At 39.4% G+C, this 24,844-nt stretch overlaps 2 protein-coding genes across 5 annotated transcripts; both read right to left on the bottom strand.

Moving 5' to 3' along the window:
- Nucleotides 1–914: 914 nt before the first annotated feature.
- On the bottom strand, nt 915–22,288 carry LOC103419449 (myosin-1-like). 4 transcript variants are annotated; one of them, XM_070814578.1, is made up of 9 exons: nt 21,881–22,288; nt 21,673–21,713; nt 11,782–11,911; nt 11,570–11,623; nt 11,363–11,433; nt 10,392–10,549; nt 2,665–2,820; nt 2,090–2,589; nt 915–2,016 (listed from the first exon to the last, which is right to left on the bottom strand). In XM_070814578.1, coding segments are annotated over exons 7-9 (825 nt in total). In that variant the 5' UTR covers nt 2,666–2,820; nt 10,392–10,549; nt 11,363–11,433; nt 11,570–11,623; nt 11,782–11,911; nt 21,673–21,713; nt 21,881–22,288; the 3' UTR covers nt 915–1,692. The 4 variants fall into 4 exon arrangements, with proteins under 4 accessions (XP_070670679.1, XP_070670681.1, XP_070670680.1 ...); XM_070814580.1 differs by having other exon boundaries at nt 11,761–11,911; nt 21,673–22,288; XM_070814579.1 differs by having other exon boundaries at nt 11,778–11,911; nt 21,673–22,288.
- On the bottom strand, nt 17,836–19,485 carry LOC139191821 (uncharacterized). Its single transcript, XM_070812843.1, has one exon. The coding sequence runs from the start codon at nt 19,483–19,485 to the stop codon at nt 17,836–17,838; it is 1,650 nt and encodes a 549-aa protein (XP_070668944.1).
- Nucleotides 22,289–24,844: the final 2,556 nt, after the last annotated feature.

The raw sequence follows: 24,844 nt of genomic DNA, 5'->3' as shown, positions 1-24,844 counted from the left end.
ATTGACATAAAATAGTACGTGATGTATGTAAGTGAAATTTTTTGAAGATGTTGTATGAGATTGCAATAGACCTCAAACTTGAGGTGGTAAAGTGTAATTTACCCTTTTTAATTTTTCGTCCAATTTTCCATTCTTATTGGCCCGATACAGTTGTTATGTCCTGCATGACCAAAATGGATAAAAATTGGATGAAAATATTTAAAATCTAGCGGTAGGGGGAAATTGGCTATTTATAAAAGTTCGAATAGGTAATCGGCTAAGATTAAAATTGAAGAGAGAAATTGGCTAATTATAAAAGTTTAGGGGGTGATCGACTAAAATTAAAGTTCGGGGGGGGGGGGGGGGGAAATTGACAAATCTATACAAGTTTAGAGGGCAAATCAACAAATATGTCATTTAATTATTCTGCATGAGAAAAAAGTTACCACAAATTGAATAGAAAGAAGCCAAATTCAACACGTTAGTAGCATGGGTGTAAAGATAAATCTACATATTGAATTGGGTTGTGAGGATGGTTTAGGTAATATTTTGTGTTTAAAAAGATATTGATCGTTTAATTAAAAATAATATGAGTGTAGAGAGTAAATTGGGTGTGGAGAGATGTTATATGCGTTTAAATAAAATTTCCTTTTGTATTTGTGCAAGACAAGGTTAACTTTTCCAAAGTTGGATAATTTAGTGTAATTATCTTCTCATTTAAATTAAAAATTTAGAATTCCATTCCTTATTATCTAAATTTTATTAAAATCTTATATATATATTTTTTTCATATTTTAATTTTAAAACATTCCTTAAATATAACTGGCATATGGGCACACATAAAGTGTATGTGAAATTTTTTAATTTTTATTTCTAAAATGGAAAGAGAGAGGAAAAGAGAGAGAGAAAATGCCTCTTGAGGCGAGTTGGTTGACTTTTGTTGACCGTCTTCTCGTGACGTATACAAGCTATTATTTCATTGTATTCTTGAAGTACTCGACCATGCGAATGCGTGGGCACAAGAGAAATTGAAGTTGGAGCTACAACGTAAATTTTACGGACTTAAGAAGTTGAAAGGGCATTTTAGTAATTTCACTATTCTAGATAATTGGCTATCTATTATTTTAACATTTTCTTTTGAATTTCCTGTTCGGTGGGACTCCCTATTCATCTTCATCATCCTGTGTCTTCCCTTTTTTTTCCCCATTTTCAGAAGACACTTTCATCTCTCTCACCTAACTTTATCTTCTTCTTTTTCTCATTCATTCCTCAGTTTTGTAGAGACCAATGAATCGCAGCCACTCGCCCACTCTGGCGAGATCCCCTATCATGGAACAACCACCGCTTACTGCCATGATTTCCTTCACTCACTTCTTTCTCTCTCTATCCCAAACCCCTGACAATATCACTCTGCGTTTCAACCCTATCGCCATCACCACCTTCCTCAGCATTTCCAGGATCATCCTCACTCTCATGAAACTGCTCACTGATACTAGCCTCATTATCAGAGTCATCATCACTGCTAGGATCAACTGCAAGGACGAAGGCTTCACCCTTTTGTCGGTACTCATCCATCTCATCACGGTAATTTCGGATAATGCTTCCATTGTCGTAACGCCTAAGGACGGCCATCCATTTCCTTTTCTCAAAATTAGCCGCTTGGATGCAATGAGGTCTAAAAGCATCGTGAAAGGCCTAGGAACCTAAGAACTCCTACACAGCAGCATCCCTCTCAATTGGGATACTCTTCTTCAGCCCAGAAACCTCAACCAAGGCACTATCTAACTCCCCTTTAACCTTGGAAACCTCAAGGATGGTTGTCTCCAATTGTTCCTTAGTCGCTTCCAATTGTTTCTTGAGCCTCACGTTCTCACCATTCCGCCTCTTCAAACTCTCAAAGTTTTCATCCTTAAGGCGGATGGCATCAGCCAAAGCTTTGCTCATTTTTCTGGCGTCCTTCACAAACTGCTTATTCTCTTTAAATTTTTCCTTGTACCGTTCGACTTCTCGTAATCTGTCATCGTACTCGGTCATGACCTACATGACAAGATAATCGTCATTACCAGGAAAAAGAGGGGAGAAAGCAAAGAAATGACAAAGTAACACTTACATAAGAAGATAGCCTCATCATCCGATCACAATCTGATTCGTTCTCATCTAGCGGCTCGCCAAGCTCATCAACAGTGGATCGACGTCTTGCCAGGCAATTATTGACATACCTAAAACTACTTGGCTGCATGGCAACCTTTAAGTCATTCCAATGAATGCTGCCAACCTCTTCCTTGTACTTTCTCTTATGGCGACAGCTAAGGCCACCTTCTTGGTCAGTAGACTCCATGGTTGGAGGAAATACGGGATTGATGGTAGGAAGAGGAGGCAACAGTCGTCTTTCCTCCCCTACAACTATGGCAGCAGCACACCAGATGGCCTCAACTTCAGCCTTCTTTGAGGCAGCAATCTTGAGGACCTCTTCTTGTGACTTAGGTTTAGGGGTTAGCCTCACCCGGTGCTTATGAGCTCCCTTGTGAAACAAAATGTCGTTTACAGGAACTAACATGGGTGTTTTCCCTTTCTTGGCGTTAGTCTCCCCTTTCTTGCCCACTTTCTCCACTGAACAAGAAAAATCAAAGTAAGGAATGCAACCTTGTAAAAGAAAGAGGGGGTGAAATGAAAGACATAACTTACTTGCTCGTCTCTAGCACTTCGACACTAGGGGCTGGAAATTGTACTTTCGAAATAAGGGTCGTAGCTTGCCTAAATGTCTATCCTCTTTGGGCACCCTCAACACATTCTCTACGTCAGCTAGCTCCCGTTCAGACAGCTTGATGGTCCCTTGCGTCACTGCACGAAGAAAAAAATGTTAAAAGCAAGAAAAAATCACAACAAATAACAAATAATGCAAACAATGGATACATTACAACCTACAGTCTGAAAGTGAGTAGGAACACGTCGCTCAGGCGTGACACCTTTAGCATACTCTCAATCATTATAAAGAAAGCATCAACGGTTTTTCCAAGTGCAGTACACCTTTTTCTTACCAAAGACAATACGCTCTCTTACTTCGACATGCACATTCGGCATACCCAGTGCATGCTTTCACCGGGTGTATCTTATAGCAGTAGCGCCATTGATGAAAGGAAGGCTCACCTAACCCACATTCCATCCAAATAATATAAAACCCGATCAAGGTATCCCAAAAACTAGGGTAGAGTTGCCCAGGCGCATATCCAATGAAAGACAGCATATATTGCAACCACGGGTGCAAAGGCAGCTTCACCCCTAAAGTCAATAATATATGGGTATAGAACATAACATGACCCTTGGGTGGTTCAGAGGACAATTCTTCATGATGCACCAAACACATTCCTACACTATGGGGGATACTACATAACTGCCTTAGGGCCTCAAGCTACTTTTCGCTATCTAACAAGTTTTGCACTAAATGGTCTGCTGTGAACTCAGAGCGAAATATGGGTATGGCGTCACAAACAACCCCCTCACCCACTGACATGAAAGAGGAAGAACCAATATTGGCTAAGGCTTGGCAATTGCGAAGATCACCCAATCTCGAATTTTTTGTACAAGACTCCAACAAAGGCTCTCAAGACTCCAACATTCCAAGCTCAAACCTAGAGTTAGAGTTAGGGGAACCCCCATCACTAGGACTTCCAAACTATGACATCTACAACAAACAGAAGCAAACTCTATCACCACATGAAAGATCGAAACATAAGGAAGTTCCTAGGGCGTGGAGAAAAGCTCAATCAGTTCATTATGTTCTCAACCAAATACATGAATACTCAAACAATTCAACAAGAATGAAAGCATGTGATCTAATGGAGAAGACTACCAACCTGAAGATGGTGCAAAGCAATGCCGGAATCCCTCTCGACTATAAGAGCACTCTATCTCCAAATATCACTACAAAATGAGCAAATGAAGACAATGAAAAGAGTGGAAACTTCTCATTCTTATAGGGTTCAACATGGCCAAATAAATTCAAAATTCAAACCATGAGAAAACCCCACATGGAAAGTCTTCAAACTTCCACACAAGCTAGGGAGCTTTCAAATTTCAAACTTGCAGCACCCCCTCTCCCCCTCAAAAAAAAAAAAAAAAAAAGCCGAGGGGGGGGGAGGAGGTGAACACATTAGCTTCATCAATTTATGGTGCCAACAAGAGCTTCATCAAAGGAGTTCAACCATAATTCTCAAAAGCATCACACACTCTTGATCAAGACAATGTGAAGCAAAACCAATTTATGGTGCCAACAAGAGCTTCATCAATGGAGGGCAACCACAATTCTCAAAAGCTTCACACACTCTTGATCAAGACAGTGTGAATCAAAACCAATTTATGGTGCCAACAAGAGCTTCATCAAAGGAGTTCAACCATAATTCTCAAAACCATCACACACTCTTGATCAAGACAATGTGAAGCAAAACCAATTTATGGTGCCAACAAAAGCTTCATCAATGGAGGGCAACCACAATTCTCAAAAGCTTCACACATTCTTGATCAAGATAGTGTGAAGCAAAACCAATTTATAGGGCCAACAAGAGCTTCATCAATGGAGGGCAACTATAATTTTCAAAAGCTTCACACACTCTTGATCAAGATAGTGTGAAGCAAAACCAATTTATGGTGCCAACAAAAGCTTCATCAATGAAGGGCAACTACAATTCTCAAAAGCTTCACACACTCTTGATCAAGATAGTGTGAAGCAAAACCAATTTATGGTGCCAACAAGAGCTTCATTAATAGAGGGCAACCACAACTCTCAAAAGCTTCACACACTCTTGATCAAGATAGTGTGAAGCAAAACTAATTTATGGTGCCAACAAAAGCTTCATCAATAGAGGACAACTACAAATTCTCAAAAGCTTCAAACTATCTTGATCAAGATAGTGTGAAGCAAAATCAATTCATGGTACCCAACAAAAGCTTCAACACAAAAGCTTTACCCACAAAAGCTTCAACACAAAAGCTTCAACACAAAAGCTTCACCCACAAAAGCTTCACCAACAAAAGCTTCATCAATGGAGGACAACTACAAATTCTCAAAAGCTTCACACTATCTTGATCAAGATAGTGTGAAGCAAAATCAATTCATGGTACCCAACAAAAGCTTCAACTCCAAAGTTTCACCTACAAAGCTTCAACTCCAAAGCTTCACCTACAAAAGCTTCAACACAAAAGCTCAACACAAAAGCTTCAACACAAAAGCTTCACCCACAAAAGCTTCAATACAAAAGCTTCACCAACAAAAGCTTCATCAATAGAGGACAACTACAAATTCTCAAAAGCTTCACACTATCTTGATCAAGATAGTGTGAAGCAAAATCAATTCATGGTACCCAACAAAAGCTTCAACTCCAAAGCTTCACCTACAAAGCTTCAACTCCAAAGCTTCAACTTTAAAGCTTCACCTACAAAAACTTCACCCATAAAAGCTTCACCTATAAAAGCTTCACCAACAAAGCTTCAACACAAAAGCTTCACCTACAAAAGCTTCGCACTATCTTGATCAAGATAGTGTGAAGCAAAATCAATTCATGGTGTCCAACAAAGCTTCAACCTCAAAACTTCACCTACAAAGCTTCAACACCAAAGTTTAACCTACAAAGCTTAATATATATATATATATATATGTATATTTTCGGAAATTCGAAAATTCAAAAATTTGAAATTTCCAAATTTCGAAAAAAAAAAAAAATTTCGAAAAAAAAAAAAATTTCGAAAAAAAAAAAATTGCCAAGGCCTTCTCTTCTTTGGGCCTAACAACTTTCATAACAAATATGTATGAAGGAGGAGTTTTAGGCTACCATTTAGAAAGGAAATGCCTCATTCGTCAATTCCTTCGACCGAAGACTTGGAGGACTCCTACCATATGCTACTGCACCTTGATACTTAAAAGTCTCACGACCACTCAATGACTTGGATTTTTCAAGTCTCCAACCGAGAAGTTTTTCTCACTCGGGAAATTAAGGGAGCATTACCTCAACCTACATGCTTCACTCACAAAGCTTCAACATACAAGCTTTAACAAAAGGAAAAATTCAAAGAACTTAATGAAGAAGGCCTTGGTGTATTTAACACAATACGTTAAAATGAAGCAAAGCTTGTTTATTGATATCTCCGATAAGTTACAAATATGTACATATACATGAATCAAAATAAACAAACAAGAGGGAGTCTTCACAAAGGTTTCTCAAGAGAAGTCTTAGCAGTCGGCAGAGCCCCAGAAAGAGGAGGCACCAGAGGATAATTATTCGAAGCCTTAGTACTAGGCAGAACCCCAGAAGGAGGAGGCACCGAAGGTTGATCATTTGGAGCTTCATTATGCGGTACAGCCCCAGAAGACGAAGGCAATAAATGCCTTTGGAACAAACACACAAATCTTTGATTTCTAACCATCAGATTCCTACAGCTGATCGAGCTTCCTCTTCATGTTTGTAGCATAGTCATGTGCGAGCCTGTGCAACTGTTTATTCTCATGCTTGAGCCATCTGATCTCCTATTTGAGACTTATCACTTTAGCCGCCAATGATTCAACTTGGCGGGTTCGAGCAAATAGGCGTTGGGCCATATTAGACACAGAACCTGCACACTGAACACTGAGAGCCAGAAAATCCTTAACAGCCAACTCATTAGACCATTTGGAAAGTAATCTGTTATCTTTGGGAGTGAGAAGGTTCCTGGCCACCACCGCAGTGGTCATATCATTCTTCATCACAGAGTTCGCAACGATAAAAGGACCAGTAAGGGATAAGAATGATGGGCACCATATGTTGTCTTGAGAAGGCATGGCTGCCTCTTCACCAAAGTTCAAGTCAAAACGACGGTCGGATGGGCCAGACATTCTCAGAAATGATGAAGGAGAAATGAGGTGTAATAAATCTCTGAAGTAAGGGAAAAATTCCTACAAGCAATAACTCTCTGAATGTACTTCTTGCACATAATTGGTGCCCTTATAAAAGAAAGGGCAACAAGGCCGTTGGTTCAAAAATCGAAGAGGCACCACTATCTGGATTTCGAAGATGCACCACTTTCTACACGCAACAACAGCTCCTCGGGTATCATAGATAACTTTGCTAAAGATCTGTGACAAAGTTTAGACACATAAATTTTGAAGGTTCAGTTACCCGACCATTACCCACAAGAGTAAAGAAACAGCACCACTGCTTGATAACTGGAAAGTTCTTGTGTGTGTCAACTTCCGTGCTTCGTGGCAAGTCAGAATGGCAAAAATGCCCAACCTTTACTCATATTGAGAAAACACTCCTAATAAGATTACTTGCTTAAAAATCGAAGAGGCACCACTCCCCGAATCTCAAGAGCCAAACTCCCACCAGGAAATCAAAGAGGCACCGCTCCCCGAATCTCAAGAGCCAAACTCCCACCAGGTTGCTTTCTTAAAAATCGAAGAGGCACCACTATCCGAATCTTAAGAGCCAGACTCCCAACAGGATTACTTGCTAAAAAATTGAAGAGGCACTGCCTTCCGAATCTCGAGAGCCAGACTCCCAACAGGATTACTTGCTCAAAAATCGAAGAGGCAAATCTCTCCGATCTCAAGAGTCATACTCCCAACAGGATTACTTGCTCAAAAATCGAAGAGGCACCATTCTCCGAATCTCAAGAGCCAGACTCCCAACATGTTGCTTTCTCAAAAATCGAAGAGGCACCGTTCTCCGAATCTCAAAAGCCAGATCCCCGACAGGATTGCTTGTTCGAAAACAGAAGAGGTACCACTCTCCGAACTTCAAGAGCTAGATTTCCTTGGATAACGCTTGTCTGCAATCTTCACACGCAACATCAGCTATCCAAATACCACATACCATTTTCTCAAAGTGCTCTGACAAAGTTAAAACACGTGAATCTTGCAGCTCCCATTACATTGCTATGACCGAGAAGGGTAAAGGAATAGCATTACCACTCGCTGTTGGGACAATTCTTATATATGTCGACCTTCATCCTCCATAGCCAGGCAAACCTGCAAATAAAAAAATGCTCAACTTTTCTTCACATCCGAGATGGCACTCTCAGCAGAGTCTCTCGAAATACTCAGCTTCTTTTCCCTCTGATAATATCTTTACAAACAAGCCACACCAGAGCAAGAGTATCTGATATCATCAGGGTTAAAAGCAAGAGTATCCCATATCATGTTTTTTCCCTGTCTTTTCCTTTGGCCTTGTTTTTACCTGCAAGATGAGGAGAAAAAGAGCAATCAGTCAGTACTTGGAATCAAGCTTCCAGTCAGGAACTAATTGCCTGGAACCCCTTGCTTGACTACTTACCTAGCATTGCTCTCGAGTACTCATCTTCAACATCTTATGCTTCCAGAGAAGATACCATGTCTGCCTGAGGAACAGATAGGGCAAGTGAGAAGGATACAATGAAGCATATGGAGACAAGCGTAACAGAACACGCGCCGATACATCTACTACTTTGTCAACAACAAAAGTATTCCATATCTTCAGGGTCAAACGTACTCTAGATTTGATGGACTTGTTTTGACCCTCAAATTCTTGAGTCGGCTTTATACTATGAAAGAAACCAGAAAACCTTCTAGCCCAGTTCAAGAATAAGGCTGTGGAAAGTTACTTCTTCAAAAGTAAAAGTATCTCATATCATCTCTTCTCCATTTGCTTCTCCTTATCCTTGTTGCTGTTTATGACACAAGAAGAAGGAGAATAATCAACCGGAAGCTGAAGTCGAACTTCCTATCCAGGTTGCTTGCTTGGAAGTCTGATTGCTTACCTTGTCTGTTACCTCATTCGGCAAATCTCCTAGCTCGGCGACTTGGGGGACTCCTACTATAGGTTTTGTATCGCACTTGACCAAGCTCGAAACTACAAAGTAAGCTTCAAGTGAAATTGATACATTACCTGGTGCATCTTCATCGTTTAAAAATACCACCACTGGATGGAGGAAAAGTACTTCCAGAGAAGATGTCACATCTACATATGAGACAGATAAGGCAAGTGAAAATGATACCACACTTCGGTGCTTAGAAGTTCCGTGATTACTCAATGGCTTGGATCTTACAAGTCCTCAACCGAGTAGCTTCCCTCACTCGGGAACTTAGGGGTAGCATTGTTTATACAATACTTGACCAATCCCGAAACTATTGAGCACCGGTCAACGTTATAACGTCAAGGACTCAGAAGAGTTTCCCTCCAACCAGGAGGCCAATCACAGCGCGACACGTGTTGACATCAGAAGCCAATCATAACGCGACACATGTCGACATCAGAAGCCAATCATAACGCGACACGTGTCAACATCAGAAGCCAATCACAACACGACACGTGTTAATGTCAGAATGAAACTAGAAACTCTCTTCTATAAATAGAGATTATTCTCTCATAATATTTCCTAATGTCATTCGTACTAAATCATTCACTTGTACTCACTAAAGGAGAGCTTGAACCTATGTACTTGTGTAAACCCTTCACAATTAATGAGAACTCCTCTACTCCGTGGACGTAGCCAATCTGGGTGAACTACGTACATCTTGTGTTTGCTTTCCTGTCTCTATCCATTTACATACTTATCCACACTAGTGACCAGAGCAATCTAGCGAAGGTCACAAACTTAACATTTTCTGTTGTACCAAAGTCCCCACTGATTTTGTGCATCAACATATTTAATTAAATCCCTTGTCATTCTATTTGTTAGATGGTAGTTTGCTAAAAGTTCTTGAAAATTTTATGGTTTTTTTTGTTTGTTCATTTACAGATGAGTTGATGGACTGCGTTGTGGTTTATATTTATATTTGTTATTAGATATAGATATCTTTATGAACTGCATATGGGTTTATTCTATTGATTTGAGCTTCAAAAGACTGAAAATCCTAGAAAGATTCATGAGACACATGGAAGGCAGAACATCTGGGTTAGTTTCGTTGTTCGACCTTAGTTGCAGTGCGTGGAGTGTTGAATTGATTCAATAGAATGTTGGTTTGTTCTTGCATCATGGGTGGTCAGCATTTGTGAGTGACCATTACGCATTTGTGAGAGACCATTATGTGGAATGCGGGGACTTCTTGATTTTTAGATATAACTAGCAAGAATGCCCGCACTTTGCTGCGGGTTTTCAAACCATGAATAATATTCATAGAAAAGAAAAAATAGAAGCTTCACAACACAATAATTAACCACAATCCTCTGTTTTTCTAAGTGCAAATAGGAAAACGGAATCAAAGTATTCAACCCAAAATCTTCACATTATCTCAAGAACTATATTGTTTCTAGAGCTTTCCAATTTTCCAGCACTGAACGACAAACATAAAAGCACTAAAATATATAATTAAAAAAAAAAACAATTCCAAGAAACTAAATGCGAAGTTTGGCAGATCTGCACAGTAACACAAACCCATTACTTGAAATTATTGTATTGCGGCTCACCTTGAAAGCACCTATTTTCCAACAAGGGAGAGAAAGGCCACTGTTCTGGCTACCTGAGTGCTTCTAGCTCCAAAGCAGTTTGTGTTCTAGGACTTTTATAAGAGCAAGTCACCCTTTCAAAGCCACTGTAAATCGCCAGTTTACATCATTTTGCTTGCCTAAAAAAATGCAAACAAAAAAAGAAAAAAAAAGAAACTATAAGATTCAAACATGTTTACAATTACAAACACTTTACAATGCATGTAAAAATTAAACGTTCTCAAGCACCCACGTCTCCGATTCGAGGCTAAAACCCAATTCCACAAAAGAAATCAACAATTTTGATCAAAACAAAAAAGCCAACAGATCCAAAAGCCCATAATAAAATTATACATATCCTTAGCTTCTATGGAATTCAATAATTCCATATAAGTATACAAAAGATTTTCTTACACCTAATTTCGCAGCTTAGAGAGCAATAGTTATACTAAAACAACAATTAATTGAAACCATTGAAGGGGAAAAAAGCAAAAGTGGATAAAAAAACTTAGAATTCAACAAAGATTGTGTTCCCAATCTAAATACATTATAAACTCCAGCACAGAATAAAACCCAGGTCTCCTTTAAGCACTAAAGCTCAGTCAATGTGGATTTAGGGATAAAAAAAGGTCCAAAACTTAACAATTCAAATTAGGGGAAACAATTAAACTTTAAAATTAACAACAACTAAACAAATTAACGAACTGAAAACCCACAAAAAAAACCCAAAAAAAAGCTAATCTAATCTAACATTAAAGAATCCACTTATGTATTGTATTAAACCTCAAAGACACCTCCACCTTCTAACTGAAAAGCTTAGTCAACATACCACCTTGGAATATAAACACTTGCTTATAAATATGACTCATAAATAGTTTTGATCTTAAACAAAAGAATGGATGTATCCCTCCTCTAACAGCTCAGCACAAACATAAAATTATCATGATTCATACCTCTGCGCCGATATGGAATTTTATAAACTGGACAAAAGGAACCCGATTTCATCGACTTCACAGTGCAAGTGCTGTAAAAAATAAGCAAACACTGGCAATATGATCAAACACATTCCAAGTTTTAATACATCCAACTGCAAAACAGATGGCAAAATGATCAACCACTTTCCAAGTATTAATACATCTGGCAATGAAGGTAGAGATTACTTGCAGAAGAGATGATTGCATTTGAGTGAATCCGCATAACTCAGTAGACTCAAACTACAAAACAGATGAGGAAAAATCAAACCCATTAACAGAGTGAAGAGAAATTTTAAATCTTTAAACAAATTCTAGACAAAATCATGTAAAGGAATTAAATGTTGCAGATTATAAATTAAGAAATTAAAAAAAATAACCATTTAAATTTGTTTACTTGCCGGCTTCCCATCTGGTTGTAGAGGCTGCAGATAGTGATGTCTTCCTCTTCAGTGAAGCTTCCATGTTTGATGTCTGGCCTCAGATAGTTTAGCCACCGTAAACGGCAGCTCTTCCCACACCACCTCAGACCTACAAAGTGTAGGAAAATTAATAAAGTTGAGAGCTTTTGCAGAGATTGGCAAAGAAAATAAAACCCTTTTCTCATTTCTCCTAGCACAGCATGGAGTGTGTCCCATGATTGCTTACTGTGTGCCCTCACTCACTCCCTAAGGAGCAACCAGACACAGACACAAACATCAACTAAATTGAAATTTCAAAATAAAGGTACATGTTCGGTATAAAGAAATATCTAGTAAGGACGTTCCCTGGCCAACGAGCACACAGCTCCCCGACAGGTTGGCGCCGGTTGATATAGCCTGTCGGGCTTCTGCTTATTGGCGGGTTGTAAGAGAAGGACATAGTTAATTTTGAAAGGTGCCTTTGTGGGGCCTTAGGTGTAGGCCTTGAGGCTCACAATCAAAATTAACCTTAAGAATCCAGGCGTGCCACTATCATCTTTAGCATGACAGATGTAAAACCGATGTTAAGTTTTATGGTATATATATATATATATATATATATATATATATATAAAAATATATATATATATATGCCCGAGCAACCCAGTTAGTTATGAAAGGTGCCTTTGTGGGGCCTTAGGTGTAGGCCTTGAGGCTTCCCATCAAAACTAACCGAATACTTGAACACATCTTCGTTGTTTCATTATTGCGTACGTATCACTCCCGTTATACGTTAATTACCCGAGCTGGTAGAGCAGAATGAATCAAATAGGTGCCTTTATCGGGCCTTAGGTATAGGCCTTGAGGCTTCCTATTAGAGTTAATTCTATACTCAAGCGTTCTGTGGGAATTATGATATAACAGAAGTAAAACTAGAGAATAAGCCAATTACTTGTGCCTCAAGTAACTTCGGACTTCTGGTGATCAAAGATTGTTGTGGATGGGTTAAGTCCACATAAAGTTCTTTTTATGCCTTGAGACCAAGGACTTTTAATTGGTCAATCTTGTATGCCCGAATGATTAGAACTTAGAAGTCTTTTACTCATAAACTAGCTAGCAATAACTTGGATGCAGATGAAAACATACATCATAGTACTAGATCTATGAATGAAAGAAAACAACAAAGGAGGTCGGGCAAGGTTTCATCTTGTCGGGCAAGGCTGATCGTCTTGTACATTCCTCTCTTTGTGATTTACAAAGTGTTCGAATGCTAGAAAGGGATCTATATGAGGTGATGGATACTACAACAAGATTTAAATAAGGTAGCAGAGCTTTTACAAAGGATCTCTGGTAAAGGTTGATCTCGAAAGGGATGAAGATTGGGGGCTGACTACAGCTTCGTGAAGGCAAATCTGGCTTGAGCAGAGTTTGTGCTTGTATTTGTTTGTTTGATTGAGTGTCCTTGTCTCTGATTTTTCTTCCTCTTTTTATAGACGATTTAGCTTGGCTGTCTACAGTGTTGATTTTGCCCGAATGCATCTGAAGGGCAATGACTCATCAACTTTTTACTTGTACTGCCATTGTAAAGTACTTTTGAGCTGATTAGCTGGCTGGTCTACACCACTTGACCCCTAGGTAGGTGAGCAGGTAGTTTGAATGATCTGCACTTGGTCGGGAAACAATCCCCTTCTTGCTTCTGGACTTCGGTTAGGCCTTTGACTTTTCCTTCTTCTGAACCTCCTTTTGGGCTAACCTCTTCTTAATCCAAAGTTCAAATTTTATCCCAAATAGTGCTCCTTCAATTAATATTCAGGCTGGAATTCCAGGCGCCAATATTGATTGAATAGTCGCATGCCTGTATACTTGCTCTCGAAACTTGTATCCCTTCGTCCAGATACTCTATTTCTTTTCAGACTTCAAACTCCCGTTGGCTCTTTGTTTCATAGCTTCTACCCTTGTCATCTTTTCATCACATTTCTTTCGAACTTATTAAATGGCTTCAGGATTTGGCCAAGCACAGCTATCATACGAATCAGGTGAAGGCATCGCTACTTTACGCCGTTTACTCAACGGATTGCATCGCCCTTGGGCAGGTTTGTGTTCTGAACTTTTCTTTGAAGCTCATGGGGTACAATCATTGGGTTCTGCATGGATTTCTCACATCCCTGCTGTGATAGAGAATAATATGCCTAGGAGTAACTGGTTTACCTCTAACCCTTTCTTGGCTAAGTCGGGCATCTCTTCAGTTAAGTGGTTATCATACCGTCGTGGCTTTCCTCTAATGAACGACCCCTCTTGGACTCAGTGGATTGATGAACTAGAGCCAATTTTCAAGAAAAAGTGGATGAACAATGGTATTTACGAACTACTAATGCTTTCAAAAACTACCATTGTTCCCAAGCCCGAACTGCTTGCTACTTATCTTTTTTTCTGGAATTCGGGCACGAATACTTTTGATTTTCGTATAGGTCCCATGTCTCTGACTATTCTAGATATGGCCTAAGTTTCCAGGCTAAGACCATCGGGCAGGATTGTAGATGTCACCCAAGACTGAGTTCCCTCTTCTTCTTCAATCGCTGAAAGCTCTAGTTCCTCTGCCTCTTTTCTTCAATTGGAATATAACTCTGCAACCTTTACGAGTTACGGGACTTCCTTCAAGGGATTTATCCCTTTTGTCAAGAAGAATTTTGGTGCTAATTCATCTTCTACAAACAAAGACCAGGAACATATGTATTTCCTCCCATACTGGCTTAACAAGCATGTCTTCCCAAATAAATCTAAAGGGGTGAAGGTTGAATGGATCCCCTTAGTAGAAGCCCTTCATAACTTTGATGATGTAGCCACAGGTCCATTTCTTCTTTCTCATCTTTATCATCTCCTTTTTGAAATGACTCAAGGTAAACCATTTGAAACTAATCTGAACGGACCCATATGAATGATCCAAATATGGCTCCAATGGTATTTCCCAGAATTTCAGGCCAGGAATTTAGAATTCTCAGAAGGTGTAGCTCCTGCCCGAATCCTAGCTGAAGCTATTCCCACAGATCACTCTACTTTTGCCTGTTTTTATTTTTTCAAGATTTGCAGAACCCGATCATACCTAGAGTGGGGCGCTTCAGTTTTGAGGAGATATCCCTCGTTCTCTGATCAAGCATTCCAAGATGCTCTCGGAGAAGATGCCACCTCATTTTGCAGGGAGAAATTCATCAGTTGTATTCAACAAAGAGACATAGCCTGGGGAGTTCGTGGTAACCGTTATGATCGAGGATTGGAAGTGTATCACCCTAATTTTTGTAGTAGGCAATTAGGCTTTAGGCAAGCCATTCCTATCCCCTTTTTTGACTCTGTCCATTGTGGTACTTTTTTCCGGTTACCATCCCCTTCAGAGGTGACCTTTCGAGCTGCCCGACGAAGTCTTGAAGTTATGAATCAGGTTGGTCGAAAGTTCATAGTTCTGAACTTCGAATGTACTTCACTCTTCTCCACCTGGTGGGAAGCCAAATGGACCAAGAAATATGGACGAGATTTGCGAGAAACTCACGACCGTCTATTTTGTCAACTTTCTCTTAAGTCATACCCAAGTTCGGGTGAGTTTGAAAACTGGAAGGAAATGATTCAGCAGAAGAATCAGTTACTTCTGATAGGTATTTCTCTCCCTGTCTTGATCATGCCTTCCTTTGAGGTTAAAGTTATTTGGTCTTATTTTCCTTGATCCTGTAGCTCAAGTAGATGTTGAAACGGCATCCATCGAATCAGAAGAGGATTTAGCTGATGCAGTAGTTCTTCATGGAGCTGCAGTAGAAGCTCAAAGGCGAGAAGCTGGAGTAGGCAGAGATGTTTCAGAATCATTTGGAGATTCAGATGCTGAAGAAGTACCCGAAGCAAACATCAAAACGTCTAAGTGAGAAAAGTAGTTGTGGTCAAAACCTTAGAATCCGAACCTGTATCACCACACAAACCTAAACGGCCAACTTCCACCAGAAGGAGTAAGAGAGCGAGGACTGTTCAAGCTTCTAAATCTTCAGCTTCTTCAGCTCCAGTTTCTAAGGCAGGCATAACAAAGCAAAAGTCTTCAAGTAAGTTTTTTGCTTTTCTTCAATTAGACTGCCCTCTTGCTTATCTGATTATCTCCATACTTCTCTCTTTGAAATCAGGGCCTCATATTTCTGAAAAACCAACTATCACACCTAGGAATGATCCACTGGGAATTGAAATGCACCAAAAAGCTAAAGATCTACAGAAGGCCATCCTTAAGGAGAGTGAGGTATTTGCTTGATCAGGCCGTAAGTGAATAAAAGATTCTTCTGCTTGAGGTCTTTGAAACAAATGACCGAACTTCTTTCATCCTTTTTTATCCAGGCTGGTGTATATGCCCCTTTGCCTAGCCAAGGTTCCCCTCCAAAGTCTTATGTTTCTCCTTCTGCTCTAGATGTAACTCCATCTTCTCAATTTGATCCAGCAAGAGGAGTTATGTTGCATTTTATAAATGAAGACAGCAATTTGGTGAGCAGTTATTTGAACATTGAATTTCCATACACTTTGCCCATACTAAATTTCCATTTACAATTCCTCCAGCCATCTCTAATACATGAAGCACGACAACCACCAATGGTAACACTTAAAGAACTCGTAGTCCCTGAAATCCCTGTGACCCCAAGGGTAGCTATTTTGCAAGTGTCACCTTGCCCAATAGATACCACCGATGAACCTTCTTCTTCTCCCCTCACTTAGGTATGGATATATTTTCTTTCTGTTCTCTTCTCATACCTGTTTATTAATAATTGCTATAATTCCTGGATGCTCTTAGGTCATGGGTGAAGGTTCGGGCACAGCTTTTTCTTCCCCTGTTGGTGATAGTGATTCTCCCCCTCAAACAGGAGCTGATACTCTTTCTTTTAAAACCCCAGGGCCCATTCAGGCATATTGCTTCTTCCCAGAGTTCATTTCTGCTTTAAACTGTTTAACTATTTTTCTTGCCTTAATCTAGTCTTCTTTGGTTCTTGCAACAGGCCATAGGAGAAGCTTCGGGCAAGTCTCCCCTACGTGTGGTGTATAAAACGGAGTTCCCTCGGCCTTCTTCAACTTCTGGAAATACAGGGATTTCCCTTCTTGGAATTGAGAGGACTGGGACTGAAGTCGCCTCATCAGCAGTTACTACTCCCTTAGAAGATACTGGAGTACGAACCCATCCCCCTTTATTTTCAACAACTGCTGAATTGCCTGAACTTTTTGAAGAATTCGGGCAACTTGAAACAAGGCTGAAATCTTCAAAGCGTTCTTCTGAACCTTCTGGCTTTCAAGAATAACGTCGAGCTTTCCAAGATTGGGTGAAGAAAAACTTCGCAGCTTCATTCAACCTTAAGGCTCTTCATGCTATAAAGAAGGTTACGATAGAGCTTTTCAAGGCTGGCCGGTTATCCAAAACTCAACATGATTCCTTTTTCTCTTTCTTTGAGAACTTGAGGGCTCTCAGGGATCAACATTAGAGAGCTGAAAGACAAGCCAATCGTGTAAAATGCTTCAAGGAGAAGGAATCAAGTACTTCTGCACAGGTCGAGCAGTTAATGGATGAAGGCTTGCTGACAAAAGAAAGGATTGGCGTGGTAACTTCTGAAATCCAGAAGTTGGAAAAACAACTTAGCGTTCTTAAGGCTAAGCAAGCAACCCTTCTTGGCACCCTTAAACATCAGATTGAAGAAGTGAAGAAGTCAAATATAGAGCTCGAACATACTAGATCTCAACTTGCTAATAGCAACACTGTTCTAGCCGAACCTGGTAGAATTTTTACAATCATGCAGACTTATCATTCTTGAATAATTACTCTGAGTAAAGATGTAAACTTGTTAGACTAGAAACACTTGTAATTCTTCTTTTATGAACATGTGTTTTGCCTATGCTTGTCTTGCTTATGGCCCCATTTGCATTGTAAATCCCATGTTATATCTTCGGGCAACTCCCCACTCTCCTTTTATTTTCTTTTCTGTTTCTTTTCTACTTCCCTTACCAATACCAATCTCAAGACCTAATCTTGATCAATTGGTCCTCCTTCTGATATTACTGACATGGAAGTGTTGGAGAAACATGGGATCTATTTCCCTCTTCTTTCTTAACAAATGATAATCCCAGCTTTCCTACCCAAACCAGGTTGATCGTATTGATAGGGGCCTCCAGGAACGGGTTTGTATCAACTAGCATACTAGTTTGAGGCTTGTCAAGTAACAACTTGCCCTTTACTATAAGGTCTTGTATCCAATATCTGAACTGGACACAATTGGTTATAGAATGGTTGAAGGTATAATGCAACTTGCAATTCTTTTTGCCTCTTAGTTCTTTTGGCTTAGGCATCTTCTTAGTGCTGTCGAGCAAAATTATTCTTGCCCGCACCAACTCTTCGTAGATCTCAGAAGCTTTGGCCAAGTCAAAGGAATAACTCTGGTACTTGGGAGGTTTCATAGGAACAAACCCTCCATCATTCATCATGATTTTCTGATCTTTGATGGGTTGAACCAACCATTTCACCATTAATGGTTTGAAAGGCGTGGTCATCTCAGCAACACAAACATCAATTTCCTCCCTATCATAGCCATCTTCATGTTCTAGTTCTGCTTTTTCCACTTCTACACGATGAATTGCAGCTTTGTTTTTGTAAAAGGGAGGAGTCTTGGAATTGTGCTTCACTTGTTGTTCTTTTAGCAGCAACCTCTCATACTTTGTGGCGGCGATTACCAACTCCTGTAACTCATTGAATTGTGTATCATAGAACCTTTTCCTTAGAGGTAATCTTAAGGCCCTCTGAGCAATTGATATAAGCTGAGCTTGGTTGACAGGGAGTTGGTATCTCATTCTTGTCTTTTTGAACCTCATCATGAAATCTTCTGTGGTCTCATGATCATATTGCTTGACTTCAACCAGGCCATTGATAGTCATTTCAGGTTCTATTCTGTAAAACTGTTCATGGAAGGCTATCTCCATCTGCTCCCAGTTGACAATAGAGTTATGGGACAATAGAGAGTACCACTGAGATGTTAACCTCGTCAATGAATTTCCAAACAACCTCAATTTGTAGTTTGGGTTGTCTTCATATGCCACATAATGATTGGAGAATTTGAAAATATGATCTCTAGAGGACACACGTCCATCTTCACTCGTGAATATGGGGAATGCAGGCATTTTGAAGTTGATATATTCAGGATAAGGTTTTTGATAGGTAACCTTGAATATAGGACGAGCTTGTGGTTGACCATTATGAGCCACTGTCCTCCTTAACTCAGCCAATTCCTCCCTGAGTTGTTGAGTAGCTGTATTATTATTATGGAAGATAAGAGCAGCTTCATTCTTTGGGCTTTGGTCATTTCCCGTTCCTGCTCCCTTTTTTGACTCGGGCTTTCTCCAGTTAGCTCTTCCTCCCTTATTAGCAAAAGGAGTTGGCCTATAAGAAGGGGGCTTATCTGAGGTGACAAAGCCTTCTTTTCCGCTAAGTTCTTCGGTTATTATGGGCATCCCATACCTTGTCCTTTCTTGTTCATTCTGCTTTCTATTATTAAATGATAATAATGGAAAGTTGGGGAATTCTTTTTCTAGAACCGATTCAATCACGGGCTTGCTTCGTTTAGGTACTTCTTTTTCCTTTCCCTTATCTTGTTTTTCTTCCAATAACGGAAACAGGGGAATAACTGGTTCACTTTTGATGGTAACCTGGCTCATCCCACTTCCTTGAGCACCTTTTGGAGTAGAAAACTCCAGATATAGTCTTCTTTGTAGATTCCCTGTTAAGGTCCTTAGTTTCCAAAGAGATTTTTTCCATGCTCTTCAACACTTGTATCATAGTAGCCTGCAATTCTTCATTAGTTCCTTTTCCTTCAGCTCTTCCAGATGAAGTTGGGCTTTCCAGGACCACCTGTCCTGATGGAGAAGAAGAATTTCCTGATTGCTCTGTCATTTGTAGCAAAGGTTGAGATGAATTGTCCTTTGTACTTTTTCTGCAAGGTTTATGGCTTTTCTTCTTTGACATGCAAGATTAACACAACCGCGTCCCGCTGGGCGTACCAAAACTATGTTCGGTATAAAGGAATATCCAGTGAGGATGTTCCCTGGCTAACGAGCACACAGCTCCCCGAGAGGTTGGCGCCGATTGATATCGTCTGTCGGGCTTCTGCTTATTGGCGGGCTATAAGAGAAGGACATAGTTAATTCTGAAAGGTGCCTTTGTGGGGCCTTAGGTGTAGGCCTTGAGGCTCACAATCAAAATTAACCTTAAGAATCCAGGCGTGCCACTATCATCTTTAGCATGACAGATGTAAAACCGATATTAAGTTTTATGGTGTATATATATATATGCCCGAGCGACCCAGTTAGTTATGAAAGGTGCCTTTGTGGGGCCTTAGGTGTAGGCCTTGAGGCTTCCCATCAAAACTAACCGAATACTTGAACACATCTTGGTTGTTTCATTATTGCGTACGTATCACTCCCGTTATACGTTAATTACCCGAGTCGGCAGAGCAGAATGAAATCAAATAGGTGCCTTTATCCGGCCTTAGGTATAGGTCTTGAGGCTTCTTATCAGAGTTAATTCTATACTCAAGCGTTCTATGGGAATTATGATATAACAGAAGTAAAACTAGAGAATAAGCTAATTACTTGCGCCTCAAGTAACTTCGGACTTTTGGTGATCAAAGATTGTCGTGGATGGGTTAAGTCCACATAAAGTTCTTTTTATGCCTTGAGACCAAGGACTTTTAATTGGTCAATCTTGTATGCCCGAATGATTAGAACTTAGAAGTCTTTTAATCATAAACTGGCTAGTAATAACTTGGATGCAGATGAAAACATACATCATAGAACTAGATCTATGAATGAAAGACAACAACAAAGGAGGTCGGGCAAGGTTTCACCTTGTCGGGCAAGGCTGATCGTCTTGCAACTTCCTTTCTTTGTGATTTACAAAGTGTTCGAATGCTAGAAAGGGAGATTGGAAGATGAATCTATATAAGGTGATCGATACTACAACAAGATTTAAACAAGGTAGCAGAGCTTTTACAAAGGATTTCTGGTAAAGGTTGATCCTGAAAGGGATGAAGATTGAGGGCTGACTACAACTTCGTGAAGGCAAATCTGGCTTGAGCAGAGTTTGTGCTTGTATTTGTTTGTTTAATTGAGTGTCCTTGTCTCTGATTTTTCTTCCTCCTTTTATAGACGATTTGGCTTGGCCGTCTGCAGTGTTGATTTTGCCCGAATGCATCTGAAGGGCAATGACCCATCAACTTTTTACTTGTACTGCCATTGTAAAGTACTTTTGAGCTGATTAGATGGCTGGTCTACACCACTTGACCCCTAGGTAGGTGAGCAGGTAGTTTGAATGATCTGCACTTGGTTGGGAAACAAGCCCCTTCTTGCTTCTGGACTTCGGCTGGGCCTTGGACTTTTCCTTCTTCTGAACCTCCTTTTGGGCTTTCTTTTGGGCTAACCTCTTCTTAGCCCAAATTTCAAGTTTTATCCCAAACAATACCTTTTGTTCTTCAACCAAGAACAACATATGCATACCAAAATGATGACACTATGATGGGAGTCCAAACTAAACAACCAAAAAATTAAGAGAATAAGAGTAAGAATTCAAACAGAGTTCATGTGTTTATATTGTATAAATGACTCTTAGCTTGTTTTGCTTCTTGCAGGCTTATGGGATTCAGGAAAAATGTGTTATTTAGTTGCTCTCGTAGAACTAAAGAGGTGTTTTCTAGAGACATAGAATATATGAAATCTCTACCCAGCAATAATAACAGAGAACATCACATAGGCAACAGAAGCCGAACAAAAACCCTACATTTCACAACCAAATCATCACATCAGTTTGAAACATTAAACTATAAGAACTAAGAATAATAATAACAGTACCTTGAACTGAACCCTCAGGTCAGAACCTCCTGCTTTGCAACCTGAAACAAATGAAAGAAATTAAAACCCACGAGCCCACAATCAGATAAAAAAAAATTTCCAGGAAAAACAAAACCAAGATTAGCATACAAAAAACCATCAGATCTATAACCTGGAAAAATAAATAAAATGCCACACAAAAAAACCCAAAAAAAAAAAAGCAACCGACCTTAAAACAGAGAACAAACAGACAGAAAGAGAGATGAATGTCCAAAATGAGAGAAAACAAAACAAATAAGGGAAATTAATATCTCTAATGAATCCCCCAAAACCTGACCTAACACACTAAAAAAATAAAAAATAATCCACAACAAAAAAGCAGAAACGATGACAATCTAAGCTGACAGTAAAAAAACAAATTAAAAAAAAAAACTTATCTTTGGAAATCCAGGCATGCAGTGGTAGATTCGGACGATCCATATGGTTTTCTTGGACCATCCCCACTCTCCCACTTCTGAAATCCATCACCCATACCCCTCCCCCTCGCTCTCTTTCCATCGCCATCTATCTCGATCTCTGTCTGTCTCCCTCCCTCTCTCTTTCTCTTTCTTCCTCTCTATCAAAGCCTTCATCCCCCCGAAACCCTCTTTGAAGGACAACAAATGAAAACCTACACGGCAACCCCCGAATTTGCTCAAAACCGAGAGGAAAAAATTGCCCTTCCAACCCAACCCAAATCTGATGGGTTTCTTGTAAATAAGGTGAAATCAAGGGGTAATCCGTCCTAAATCCTCCAGACAAAATTACCCTTCTAAGTTCTAATAAATACCCTTCAAACCCAGCCCAAACCTCATGGTTTTATTATAAATGAAATGAAATCAAGGGGTAAACAATTGACTGTAGCTGAATAAACAGTCAATTCCTCCTTAATTTTAGAATAGATAATGGTGATTTGCGTTTTCATTGTGCTAATTTTTTAATCAAAGTGCGTGTGAGAAAAAGGCTACATTTCATTTTGGATACAACCAAAGCCTCTAGCAACTTTGAAAAATATGTGTATATGGAACGAAAAAGGGCAAGGGATAAGAAATGGCTTGTTCAATTCCAATCAAAATGCATTGATGAGAGCCAAGAAGAAAAATCCTGGTTCGGATGTTGTTTTATTTAAGGTAAAGGCATCGATCCAAAATATGTGTTGAAAAAGAGATGGATTAAATGTTAACGGTAGAACTTGTTTACAGATGTCATCAGCACATGAAGTAGCTCCATCATTTAGTCCTCTAAGGACGCATTTACTAATTCGTAATCAAAAGGAAGGGAATTGAATCGAGGAGAAATTGAATTGAGGAGGAATTTGAATGAGGTGGAATCAGAATCAGATTCTTATTAAAGCAGTTTACTAAAACTTTATGGAATTAAAATATGAATGATATAAACTGTTTACTAATTCACATAAATCCGAATGAAAATTAATGTGATTACTGAAACATCCTTATGCCAGGTAATATATATACACACACACACATATACTTATTTTTTATTGAAACACCCCAAAACAGGGCCAGACATAACAAAAGGGCCATCGGTTTCTCTCTGTACCGATACCAGCCCTTGCTCTGCCGCTGCCACCACCATAAAAAAACTCTTTCTATCGATACCAACCCTTTGTTTCCTCTGCATCTCACCAGCTCTTCTGCCGAAGCAACTCATCCGCCAATACCAACTCGCATCGTACTTCCTCATTCACCCTGCAATCCTGACGCCTAATCCCTATTCCACCAAATTTGACCTTGTCTTCACCAAATCATGCACAACATACAAGATAGAATTGTTACCAGATCTTATTGGTGGGTTGTGCTGGGAAAGTGCTACAATGGGTTGCCGGTGTGTGGGTCAAGATGGGTCAGTGGTGGATGGCATTGTGGTGGCTAACGGACAAGATTGAATGGTCAACTCGGCGGATGGGTCGAATCAATTTTGGCGTTGTTGTTGGTATGTGTAAGTTCGTGTTGTGGTGGTGGTCAAGGTGTAAGGAGTCGGCGGAGGAGAAACGAAGGAGATGGTGTGTTATTGGTGGAAGGTATAAGGGTATTTTGGGTAGAAATGTTTGATTCCAGAAGAAGGCTTCCTCCTGGAATTTAATTACCACCTTCATGTAGGTAATTGAATTCCAGAAGATTAAGGAATTTGATTCCGGATTTTAAAGGGGTCCCACTTATTTTTTCATTCCCTACATGTTAGTAAACGCTGGAATGCTTCGGGAGGAATACGATTCCGTTTCTTTCCATTCCATTTCGGTTTGATAAACATGCCCTAAGTTCTATTCTGATTGTTGCTTGCCAACCTTTCTCTTCGATTGTACTCAAACGGATTGCCCTAGGGGTTTTCTTTAATATAACTTTTTTATTTTCTATCCAAAAAAAAAAAACAGCCTAAATTTTATTGAAAATGAACACTGACTATCACTATTTCTTAAAGTTGGCACTGACTATTTCTAAAACTGAACACTGGTACTATCACTATTTCGTAAACTCAACACTGGTACTATCATTATTTATTAAATTGAACACATACTATTTCTAGAATTGAACATTGACTATTTCTTATACTGAACATTAGTACTGTCACTATTTCGTAAACTGACTACTAAATATTTCTAGAACTAAACACGATACTATCACTATTTCTTAAAGTGAGCACTGACTATTTCTTAAACTGAACACTGGTACTATCACTATTTCGTAAACTAACCGCTAACTATTTCTAGAAAAAAACACGATACTATTACTATTTCTTAAATTGAGCATTGGCTATTTCTTAAATTGAACACCGGTACTATCACTATTTCGTAAATTGAAAACTAGTCCTATCACTATTTCTTAAATTGAACACAAATTATTTCTGGAATTGAACATTGACTATTTCTTAAACTGAACACTAGTACTATCACTATTTCGTAAACTGACCACTAACTATTTCTAGAACTAAACACAATAATATCACTATTTCTTAAAGTGAGCACCAACTATTTCTTAAACTGAATACTGGTATTATCATTATTTCGTAAACTGAACACTGACTGTTTCTAGAACTAAATACGAGTATTATCACTATTTCTTAAACTGAACACTGACTACTTCTTAAACTGAACAGAGTGCAAAGTGAGCATCTTTTGTAACTGGTTGGGTCCCCA

This window comes from Malus domestica, chromosome 15, assembly GCF_042453785.1.
Source record: "Malus domestica chromosome 15, GDT2T_hap1".
Lineage (NCBI taxonomy): Eukaryota > Viridiplantae > Streptophyta > Magnoliopsida > Rosales > Rosaceae > Malus > Malus domestica.
The sequence above is the reverse complement of the archived record's forward strand: the minus strand, read 5'-3'. Positions and strand labels throughout refer to the sequence as shown.

What these genes read in the sequence shown, in the direction of transcription:
- LOC103419449 (XM_070814580.1), bottom strand. An exon ending in TGATGAGGCTATCTTCTTAT is followed by an intron (nt 2,017 to 2,089) that starts GTAAGTGTTACT and finishes CTTGTCATGTAG; the next exon opens with GTCATGACCGAGTACGATGA.
- LOC139191821 (XM_070812843.1), bottom strand. Translation starts at nt 19,485, where the DNA reads ATGAGCCAGGTTACCATCAAAAGTGAACCAGTTATTCCCCTGTTTCCG.